A 12,165-nucleotide genomic window follows, 5' to 3' on the forward strand; every position below is an offset into this window, starting at 1 on the left:
AAACGGAAAACAAACAAAGGCTAAAGAAATACCACATGGCAGACTGTGGCCGACAACTACTGGGGATGTGCGCACACCGCGTCCTCGATGGTGGTGGTGGTGGTGGAGTGAGCGGAAGGGCCGACTACCAACATGTCGAAACCCAGCCAATTTATAGGCGGTCCAACAGCACCACAAATTAATGAGACCAATTACATTCCAAAAAGGAAATATCCAAACTCCAAAGTATATTAAACAAAAATCATTCAACTAAAGTCAGGACTAAACAATCTAGAAAGAAAAAAGAAAATAAGCAAAAATAATTATAATGTGCCCGAAACACATAACAATGATGTTTTCAAAATAATGACAAGGAAAAAATAGGTCTAAGAACTGATGCTTCTTAGCTTTATTTTGTTGTGGAAACAAAACTGCTAAACTCTGTATTTGTTTCTATATCTATATTTAAAAACAATGAATTAATGGTTGTAATTTTCAGCTAATTTTATTTAAATCAATGTGGAAAGTCTAAAGAGCCAGTTATGGCAACTGAGGTTCAGGTTACAGAACCTTGGTATACTGTAATCACTCACCCGCTTAAAACTCAAATCTGAGATCAGCTCCTTTCTCTTTCATGCTTCTGTGTCAAGCTCAGCACCTCCTGACCTCCCTGGTGCTTTCGTCAGCCATCTGGCCAAGTTGCATTTCAGTAACATTAGGTAAGAAATTCATGATTTGCACAGATGAAAAATCAATCAATCAATCAATCAATCTTTATTTCAGACACAAAAGAGGTCCATAGTAAAACAAAAAGAAAAGAAAAAAAAACAAAAAGAAACATGACAGTCACTGAGCCACAAATAAATGATGACGCCAATGTTTCCACAATCTTGAGAAAAATCTCGCTGTACTAAAAACAGGGTTTACTAAAATTGCTATTATATTATTGTATGATACGGGTAATCTACACATACATTTATACATGAGATTCCTGAGCGCAGCTGCACATGTGGGAACAGCGTTATGTGCAAAAACATCTCACACAAAGAAATTTCTGGACACTGGATCAATGCTTGTAACCACAGCAAAGCTTTTCCTTTTTTACACATTAACCAAACAGAATCAGTATTTTTCTCTCATGACAGATTTAAAAAAAAAAAACAGGAACACTAACAAGCATAAACTCATAATTTTAAGAGAAATCGTCCACACAGAAGCAGAGAGACTTGTTTTTGTCCCAGAGCATTCATGTTTCAAATGAGGACCATCACACCATACAACCCATTTTATATCCCAAAACTGGGGGCACTGATCCCTTAAATGTTTGACGTTATAGAATTGGTTCAAGATGAAACCCAAACTTTTTGAAAGCCTGTTAAAATTAATGTTTATTCAAGAAGAAACATGTGGGAGTGACTGACGTACATTATGACATGTCATTTTTTCTGACCAGACAAGTAACAGAAGAAGCATTTTTTTCTTTTTCCTACTATTTTCCACACCATAAAAGCATCACCTGGTGTGAATAGACTCCCATCTCTTTTTTAGACTTCATCCACGCTGTCCTCTGTGAAACAAGACAAACTGTTATTGTTTGTTTTTCTTTCTCAACAGTGCCATCTTGTGTAGACGATTAGGTGATGCTGATTGTGTGCCCATGCTTATTTATGTTTTGATGAGAAAAATGTTCAAGTAGAAGACATTTTTTCAGTTCTTTATTGCTGACATCTGTGGTAAAAAAAAACAGGACTAAAATCTTATTATTTTACATATTTTTCCCACACTTCATATTAAACTAGTTTTCAGTTTCAATTTGAAAAATTTCTCCTTCATACTTAATTCAAAATGTATCACTTTTTCTTTCATCTCACTCTGAGGACAAAGGCTCAGTCTATTTGTAAACCCATGTCAGATGTTATTTTTGTCTTAAACAAATTAGTTTTTCATTTCTTCTTAACCTTCATTTCCCAAGTCTCTGTATCTTCAAGAGCCCTATTACATGGATGACCTGGCAAAAACATCAGAAACAACATTCGCCATTGATGAATATGTTGTACAGGGAATACATGACAGAATGGTCTTGTGGGGTTTTTCTTGATATTGCTCTTTGAATTTACATAACATTTCAGACATTTAATAATCTCAAGTAAAAGTAATGCAATACCTATACTTGTTTAAAATAATAATACTTTTAGTTTTTCAAGTCCCTGAATTGTTGAGATTATAACATGAAATGATAAATGCACAAAAAAACAATCTTTTGATGCCTCTCATGTCTACTTTAAATGTAACTGTCCTTAACCAGCATCCAATGCATAAGTTGATGTTCTGCACATCTACCATCTATACTTCCGCTCAAGTCTGGATGTTTCCTACTTATTCTCAGTGAGTGAAAAATACTCAACTTTTAAGGCGTTGATAACAGCAATTTGCTTTTTCATCCTGCTTACTTGTGTTGTTTCTGGCTGGTGAAACACATTGTTGGTAGTTGATCATAGTATACACTGCACAGTTAGAAGCTTGACTATTAGCTGCTGTATCTGCAACACTCCCAGTGAGAGCAAGAGCAGGTGATGGTGATGTTGATGTTTTTTCTGGTTTACTTGAAGAATAGATGTCGTTCAGAACTGAGAATGGAGTTCGCAGGCTGGGAGAAGAAGAGGAGCTCGTCTTAGGGAGTTCCGGTGTCATATGTGTAGATATTTCCTGCAAGAAGCAAATAAATTTTACAAAAAGAAAAAAAAACTTTACTGTATATGAATATGATAAACTGCACAATTACTTAAAGGTGAAGAAAGTCAAGATGATCTTAAACTCTCAGTGGAAAGGTTTTTCTCTTCTTCTTTCTTGTCCCTCATATCACAATGCCACCAACAATAAGACCTGCATTTGGATGTTTCACCTAAAATCTACAAAAACATTCTGTAGAGATAGAGAGTTGATGTGTCTTTACCATTAGTTGAAGCCTTCATGTAAAGAAGGAAACACTTCTGCTTTTGAACACACCACTCATTATTACACTGAGACTTTTAAGCGTGAGGTTGCATTTTTATGAGTCATGTTGCAAGTGTTACAAACTTATATTAAAACCTTTGAGTTCCAACTCAAAAGTTTTCCTATTCTTCTTGATTCCTTATCTCTAAATAGGATGCCTGTGTTTCATCTTTAACAAAATCATTTGCCATTTCAACTGCAGGTTGACAAATTTAGTCAAATTCTGAATTTATCAATTCAGATTCAGCAAATTTTGTAAATTTACAAAATTACATCACTGTAATTAATCAAAAATAAATATTGAAAAACATGACTGTGTGTACTTATTCTATTAAATGTGTTTAACATAGTAAACTGAGTTCTTGAAAACAAAACAAGTTTTCAATAAGTCAGATCTAATGGATAGGTCTTTATATGTGCCAGGTGCCTGAGCATGGCACTTTCCTTATGGGTGAGGAAAGATTTTTTAGATTCAGGGACGTATCCATTGAGTTGCAGTCAGAAAGGTACCAGGATGCACTGCACACAACTGTGCTGAAAGGATTGTTATAATAAATAATGTGGAGCAAGCCCAGCAAAACCATGATGACCTTGTTATAGCATATCTTAGCTCAAAGTCCACAGCAAGAAGGGTGAGCAACTCACAATATAGATAAACTTTCATAGCTTCCATAAAGCTCCTTCATGCCAAACTCAAGATACAAACACAGTTAATCCACAAATTATTTATACCGCTAGCAGGTAATTGCTTGAATTAATAGTTTAGAATGAAAAAAACATGCAAAAAACTGGAATTAGATCAATTACATGAAGGGTTTAGGTGCTGTAATACCATATTCTTTGTGGATTATGGAGAAGGATAAAAATTACAAAAACCAACCAACAAAACAAATTTAAAAATCATTTTAAATCTAAATCTGGTAGAGGTATGAAAAATTCTGGACTTTACTATATGCTGCAGGACAATCAACACCCACAGTTTTATGAAAGTTTTATTCAAGACGTAAACACTGTTCAGCATCTCTAAAGACCGTTCACATTCTGGCTGACTTAAAATTTTAGTCTTTTCCAGGTGTGAAGGGGGGCTATGATTGCATCTTATTTAATGGCACCCCAGCACTACAAAGTTTGCAATCCACATTTTCTAAAATTAACTTTACCATCTCGGAGTTCTTATTATTTTCATAACCGTAAAGAGTTGTTTCAAAATCCAAACAAAACTCCACTATGTAAAATAGATTTACATTACCGCTTGATTTTTATTGTTGCAAGTCCACGTTTCTGTAAAAAAAAAAAAAAAAGTTAAAGGGGACTGAAGATGCAATTATTGTAATAGTTACAGAAGAACTGTTAGAATAATTATCTAAGTTCATTTACTTGTGAGTTTATTTGAAAGGTTATGTTTTCATATTATTATTTGATGTTACTTGACTTCTTCTCTTCTGTGAAACACTATAACCATTTGTAGGATGTTTGCCTGGAGGCTAGAGACTTTGCACATTCCTGTGGTATCAGCTTCCATCTGTAACTGATTAGTTGTGGTCAACCATGCCCTTTTAAGGGCATGCCCACAGCAAATAAAATAAGAAAATAAAGAAAAATAAATAAATAGAACAAAACAGGAAAAAGCGACAAGTATGTTTATTTAGACATGAGAATAATGAAGCCCAAGGAGGAGTTGCAACCCCCACTCAGCAGCTCAGCACAGGAGAACAAGCAACAGCTGTGCTGTAACTTCTACCCCCACTAGATTCAACTAACCACCATGTGAAGCCTCTTTACAAAACACTAGTATATGTTTTTTTTAATATTACTTTATATATTGATTAGTGAGTAGTTTAGATTTTTATCTTTAAATTTGTTTTCATTAGTCTGACTCTTTAGTTAGCTATTTGTTGTGCACCCATTTAGTTAACTTTATGTGTCAGTTCTTTGTATATTTTGTTAAATATAACAAATTAATTTCTTTCTTTTGAGTTACCAGTTTCCTCTGGACCTGTGGCTGAAAATTACAGAGATGAGCTCCAGCTGATTGGTGTCCATATATGGGTGTCAAACTTCCTTAGCGGGCCATTCCATTTGTTCACCAGGGGAGGGGGAAATTTGGTCTTTAGTTTAATTTCTTTCATTTGTAGATTTAGTAATATTCTGACCAGTATTTGTTAGGTTTTTGTGTGTTTAATTACCCCCTAGTGTGTGTTAATGGTCTGATCAGCCACTATTTAAGTTCCCCTCATGTCTTGTTTGTGAGGTCAGTTTGTGCTTGAGTTTGTTCTGTTGCCACTTGAGTTGTACTTTGTTATGTTGACCTCAGTGTGGGCCCAATTTATCATTTTTGGATTTTCTTTGTTAAGACTATATTTTGAATTTTCTTCAACGTCTCTCTGGCTGGTTTATGCAAAACCTTCACAGAGTCTTAATTGGTAAACATGCTTTGTCAAACATGAGTGTAAAATCATAAGAGTAAAATGAAATAATGAGTTTTAAAACTGTAATGTGAAGTGTTTTGGGAAAATAGAGTCATCTTGAAGGTTTCATCATGCCGAAACAAATTGTTTTGAAAAGTTTACCTTTTAGGAAAAAACGCAGCATTGAATATGGGTAGAATTTCTCAGGTAAAATAATAAACCTGTTTCATCAACATCTTTATTTAAAGTAGTAGAAATTGTGATGCATTAGCAGGTAATGTATCATCAGGGGGAAGAATATGTTATGGGTTTATCTTTTATATTACTTAATTAGATTACTGAAATTTATATTACTTAAACAAAATTTTTGAAGAACATGCCTGGTGAAATATCTGCTTATTTTAAATGGATTTGAGTTGTTCTCCATTAAAAGATGTTCTGACAATGGGCTAAAGTATTTTGAAACCAATAGATAACAAATTTATAGCGATTAATGAAGCATATTATTGGTAACTTAACTTGGGAAACAATTATAGAAATTAAAAATATTATTGTGTTAGCCATTTTCAGAGCATTAATTTAATGGATTAAGAATGTTTTAAGAAATGTTTTGAAGAATCTGTTATTGATTAAGTTATCACTAATCAGTAGAAGTATTCAGGTGGGTCTGAGATGTGGGATTATAATGATTTTTCTAAACTTGATTTTTGTTTTGATTTACATCCATTTAAAACGATTTTGAATAAAACTTTAAATTCAACGACAAGTAAAACGACCTAGGTAAAATTGGTATATTTTGAAAATGTCTAGATTTGTTAAGTTGACATTATAATTTCTCCAGGTCTAACTCTTTTGAATCTTTGTTTAAGGAAAGCATGTAGAATGTTTTAGACAAACAACCAGTAAGATCTAGTTTGTTCTATAAATGTAATTTAAACTGGACTGTTTAATTCACACTGATATTCATTGTTTTGATGGTAAATGTAAGATATACAGTACATCTTTAAGCTTTTGTTATTGTTTTGTTTTGTTCAGTCTTATATTACAAGATTAGTTTCAAATGAAGATCTGCATTTGTTTAACATTCTGGCAAAACATTACTTTGGAAACATGTCTTTTGAAGCAAGTGATTACAAGGTTTTGGTATTTTCCATCGGTTGGAGGTGTGGTATATAATAATTGCAGCGTAGATTGAATGGATCACATCCACCATTTAATGAGCAGAACTGGACAACGAGGAGATGTGCTTTGCATGATGAGTTGCTCATGGCTTTCTACACACGGACTGGCCTGGAGTTCTGAGCTCCAAGCCTGACTCTGAACTACAACAAAAGCTGTTGTCTTTGAGGAGCAGTTTCACATTCATTTCGACGATAGCAGTCACAGAGTCACAAGCGGGTGGAGGATTCACTCGGACATGGAGTGAATTGAAGATATTTGTGTTGGAAACACAAAGGAATGATGCCTTTGGAAAATCTGACCTATGCTTTGTCATTACAGTTTGCAGCTGTTTTTCTGGTGCCCTGTGGATGTGGTCTCCTTCAAAGTCTGCGTTCTTTGATAAAAGATTAAAGTAATTCCCCTGATGGAAAATAACAAAGCAAAATTTACTTTTTTAAGTTAAGCCATTGTTTGATTATGCTGACACTGATGAAGATGACACTAGAGAATGTTGTACTTGTATTTCTGATGCTAATGAAACTCATTTTGATGACACAATGTCTGTTTTGAAAAACCTGCAACAGGCCGTGTCACACGATGTAGTTCCCTCACATGGAGATGTTGCCTCTTCTTCTTATCCTTTTCTTGTTTTGTATTTTTACTGCCTGGATAGTTCCATGTTTAAAATCAATGATAGCCAAAACTGTTGGAAATGTTATGTATCAATATCAACTATCTCTGAGAGAAACTCTGATGTCTAACGTTGTGACCATACATTGAAATGTACCAGCAAGAAATGTATTTCTGATGTCTGAGTTAGACTTCATAAGTGATAATATGAAAAACAGGAGGGAATGTTAGAATAATTATCTAAGTTCATTTACTTGTGAGTTTATTTGAAAGGTTATGTTTTCATATTATTATTTGATGTTACTTGACTTCTTCTCTTCTGTGAAACACTATTAACCATTTGTAGGATGTTTGCCTGGAGGCTAGAGACTTTGCACATTCCTGTGGTATCAGCTTCCATCTGTAACTGATTAGTTGTGGTCAACCATGCCCTTTTAAGGGCATGCCCACAGAAGGTTTCAGGACACCCTGTAGAAAAAGGTCATTGGTCAAATTCTTTGTGTGACTATGTGAGAAGGCCCAACCTCCTTCCTTGTATTTTCTAATAAAGCCAAATGCAGAGAAAGATCTGGCAGAGTTGATCCCAGACAGTGTTTTACAGCGATTTGTCGCGTCTCGGATCTTCCCTCCTATTCTGCAGAAAAGACAATCACGACTGGTCTGAATCCTTGCTAGATAGGAATTACAATAAACCTATCAAGAACCACTGCTAAATTAATAGTCTTACGTTTCCAGCCATGAAAGCACACGAGGATCCACACTGTCGCTGCGGCGATCACAAATATAATGGTAACACAGATCAGGAAGATGGAAAGCGAGGAGCGATCGTCATCAATACTGTCTGAGCCAAATGCATGAAAGAACAATGTTAAAATAGCTTTAATATTAAATGTGTAAAATTATATTAAGCTTCTTACCTGCATCATTATCAGCGTTTTCTACTCCTTTGTTTAGTTCTTGAACAATGAAAGAAAACAGATACGATTCACACAATGAACCGAATGGATGCATTTCACAGGTAAATCTTGGAAAAAAATACCTGAAACTGAGATGTTGATGGAATGGCTGACTATTTCGTTACTGGGTCCTAAAGCACATCGGTACAGGCCGTCATCATTAATGGAAACCTGAGCTAAACTTAAATATGAGATCAGATTCTCTTTATTATATTTCTGTGTGATTTTTATGTTCTCCATAACTGGAATGGCCTCCCAGTTCTTTAACGTGTTAGAGAATTTAAACCATCTGATATTGAATGACTCCCCACAGTGTTTGACGGGACACTCGACTGTCAGATTTTGTCCAGTGGAAACACGTTTTGTTTCTCCTCTTCGTACTTCGGCCATCACATCACATGAAGAAACTGTAATTTCAAAAGGTGAATTTGATTTTAATGACACAATTTCCAAAGAACTGTCAAGTACCAAATCATGCTTATTTTGATTTTAGTAAAGTTTTAATTGCCAAACATTTCCAGACATTTTTGATAAAACTCAACAAAACACAACAGAATTATCACAGGGTCTTTTCTTTATATAACTATTGTTTGTTTATTAGATTACACCAGACAATATAGTTTTAAAAACTTTTAAAGCTTATGAAAACATAAACATCCAGTAGCTATTTAAATATTTTTCTTAAAAGTTGTCGTTTTATCGTTTTAATCGACTCTTGACTTAACCTCATCAGTAAAACAAATAAATAATAAATTAGTTGAAGAAAGCAAACCTGCCATTTCTATCACGTGCGCAGTCTCAATTATGCTCAAACAAAATTTCTTCTGTTGCTTTCTTAACAGACTTCTCTTAAAATTAAAACTAAAGAAGGTGAAGAAAAACAAAAACTTTACCTTCATTTTCTCCACAAATGCAAATAAAGGCAGTACACCAAATTATCAGGAGCTGCATTCTGTCCATCGTCCATCATATGCTCAATACAAAAACTTTCAAATAAGCAGCTGCAGGTTCATTTTAGCTGTGTAACCACTTCCTGAACCACGTTTTTTTCTTCGACCATCCAGTGCGTGTTTTTCAGTGTAGCATCAGGTGACAAAATTTCCCTTGTGCAAAGATAGAAAGAGTAGACACATTTTTACACATGCAAAAGTTATTTCAGCATTCCCATAATCAGCACAGATACATCCCCACATTTGGTGGTTACTTTTCATTATGATGAACTTCAGGCATCTCTTTTTCAGAAACATGCTCAAAGTCATCACTACAACAAGCATCGCTCTCATGCTTTTACCAGAAATCCAGCAGTGCAAGTTGGCGCACAGATACTTCAAGGTTATACATTGATATGAAGACCCCTGAAAAACTCTGTTAGCTAAATAGCTTCTTTGGATGGCTACTGTTCCACTCTGAGGAGATAGTGTTCAGTTACCTGGTAAAAACCAGCCTCTTGTCCGAGGCTATTTGCTTCGTCCAAAGGGATTTAGATCGGCACTCACTAATGAAGATCTGCTTAAAACTCAGATTTGACATCAGCTCCTTCCTGTCATTCTACTGTCTGATTTCTTTGTTCTCTGTTTTAGAAACATCTTCAGTTTATTGGGCCACAGAATTTATATCAGGGGATATTGAATGACTTTCAACATTTGGCCATTACACTTGGAGGGTGGATGGGTGCTTTGTCCAGGGAACACTCATTTTGTTCCTCTATGCACTTTGGTTATCAATTCACACGAACAACCCAGGCTCACCAATATGTTCAAACTCATCACCTTCAGAGACATTAAGCAGCTGAAGAACTGAAATATGAACTGCAGATGGTCACTATTATATAAAAGCAGGCAGCCCAGTGAGCATTAGTAGTGCCCATGAGAATAAAACACAAGTTTAAGCAGCTAATCCATGAGAAACTTCTCTTTCCTCTCTGTTTGTCATTCTTGTCCAGCTCCCTCACTTTTTTCAGAAGATAATGCAAGTGGGAGTTCAGATCCAAGATTCAAATCAGAAGGGGTTTTTCTTCTTTCTACTATTTCCCTCTCATAAAAACAACACCTGGTGTAAACAGATTCCCTACTCTTCTTCAGACTCCATGTACTCTATCTCAGTGTTATGATAGACAAACTGTATTTTTTCTCAACAGTGCCATCTTGTGTAGAAGATCAGGTGATGCGGATTGTGTGCTGATGCCTATTTCTGTTTTGACAAGAGAAATATTCAAGTAAAATACCTTTTTGCTATTGTTCTTTATTGTTGAAATCATGGGTATAGGGTAGAACTAACATCTAATTATTTTTACATATTCCTAAAATTTCATATTAAACTCTAGTTTTTAATGTAAATCACTTCTCTTTTTTATATTTTTTCCAGAGGATAGGATGCTCCAGAAACTACCTAGTGTCTGTCTGTGCATGTCCCTGTGGGTGACCTGACCAAAACGTCAACAATAATTGCAAGTCCAAAAGACAGAAGACAGATTACAGACAATAAAATATTTAAAGGTTCATGATTGATCAATTGGATTTCCAGATTCCAGACTTTTTCTACTGGAATGTATAATGCCTGCCACTTGTCAGCTATTGGTCAGTGAAGCTGATATTAGTGAAGGCTTATACATGTTTTTTTTTTAAAAGGGTTGATGAGTTAAGATTCGATGATCAGAGCACTAATCAAGTCAAAAAAAAAGGCTGTCAGTGACCCAATCCCTGCTGAAAAAGGGAAGACATCAGATCACAATCGAAAACTTCCATTTACCTATAATTTCATAGGTTTGTTAAAATTGAAAACATTTTGGGAAAAGTGTAAGGAGAAAATGGATAACAAAAACTTTGAGGATTAATTCAGGTGTCTATTTCAATACTAATGACAGAAAATGTTTGATTTCCTTTTGAAATGCAGAAAGTTGATGACAGAAACAGAAGATTGTTTACTGTCTCTGACTTCTTTCTGTGCAGCTACAAAACAAACATATAAACATGTATTAACCTTTAAAGAGTTGTGAGAAAAGTGAATGTAAAATTGTAAATATGTCGAACAAAAGCAACACTTACACAAATGGAGATGCATCACAGCCAGAAGGGAATCTTAGCCACCAGCGTCACTTTATGATTCAGCAACAGAAAAATAAATTGTAACTGATGAATGATGATTCATCAGTCATCATCAACTGTCAAGCTGAAAACTGTGTCTTCATGAATTGCATCTGGACTGGCTATCCTCACTATTTTTAGTCTGAAATGTGAGATCGACCCTTTTTCAGTGAAACTGCAGAAGTGCAAATTTACTAGTAAAGTCAAGTCAGACTTTTAATAGGTAGTTCCGTTTTTCCATTAGGTTCAACACGCTCTTACCCAGAACTGATAAGAATCTACAGAGGTAAGTGCAGGGGCTTCATTTCACCACTTCCGTACCACATCCTGACTCCCACAGCATCCTGTACAAATGTGTTCAGCACATCAAAGCAACAGAATGCCCCCTTTTTAATGTATCTATTTAAAAAATTAAAACAAGATATTTGGAAGAACTTATTCAAACTTTGTCCCTAATGTGAAGGTGCACACTTTATGCCACAATACCCCCTGAAAGATAAATGCCAAGCAAATGAGCCATGTAATAAATGAAGAAAACCAGACCACTTACACTTTAGTCAAAGAGCTTGTTCCTTCGTGTTTGTTGCTAAATGTTAGTGCTGCTATTTTCTTCCTGTCCTTCAATTCAAACCTGTAAAAAGTGAAAGTTTTAATTCAATTTGTGTATAAGGCACTCGACTGAAGTTTCTGAACAGCACCATCTAGTGTTGAAAATTGATACTGCACAGCCATAGTCATGCGCTCGGATGAGTCTCGTTTTTCAGATTAAAAGTACCATAGGTAAATAAAACGTTTTCGTAGGTATAAGTGGAAAATCTTCATAATTAAGAGAAATAACATAGACTAATTACATCTTTGTGTAATTAATCTGCATTACACATATTTGTGTTTCAGTTAGTGATAAAATTCCTGAAATAAAATAACTTTTCAACAATATTCTACTGCATTGAATGG

At 35.0% G+C, this 12,165-nt stretch overlaps 1 protein-coding gene across 1 annotated transcript; it reads right to left on the reverse strand.

Moving 5' to 3' along the window:
- Positions 1-794: 794 nt before the first annotated feature.
- On the reverse strand, positions 795-11,423 carry LOC111609235. Its single transcript, XM_023336479.1, has 7 exons — positions 11,173-11,423; positions 9,022-9,231; positions 8,212-8,535; positions 8,090-8,128; positions 7,900-8,013; positions 4,223-4,254; positions 795-2,685 (listed from the first exon to the last, which is right to left on the reverse strand). Exons 2-7 carry the CDS (start codon positions 9,086-9,088, stop codon positions 2,380-2,382), a joined length of 882 nt encoding a protein of 293 aa, XP_023192247.1. The 5' UTR covers positions 9,089-9,231; positions 11,173-11,423; the 3' UTR covers positions 795-2,379.
- Between the last annotated feature and the right edge of the window lie 742 nt (positions 11,424-12,165).

This window comes from Xiphophorus maculatus, chromosome 7 (assembly GCF_002775205.1).
Source record: "Xiphophorus maculatus strain JP 163 A chromosome 7, X_maculatus-5.0-male, whole genome shotgun sequence".
Taxonomy (NCBI): Eukaryota; Metazoa; Chordata; class Actinopteri; order Cyprinodontiformes; family Poeciliidae; genus Xiphophorus; species Xiphophorus maculatus.

Coding starts and splice junctions, on each gene's coding strand:
- LOC111609235 (XM_023336479.1), bottom strand. CDS start 9,088: ATGGACAGAATGCAGCTCCTGATAATTTGGTGTACTGCCTTTATTTGC. Junction 8,014..8,089: donor AAACGCTGATAATGATGCAG/GTAAGAAGCTTA, acceptor CATTTGGCTCAG/ACAGTATTGATGACGATCGC. Junction 2,686..4,222: donor GCAACAATAAAAATCAAGCG/GTAATGTAAATC, acceptor TGCTTCTTGCAG/GAAATATCTACACATATGAC.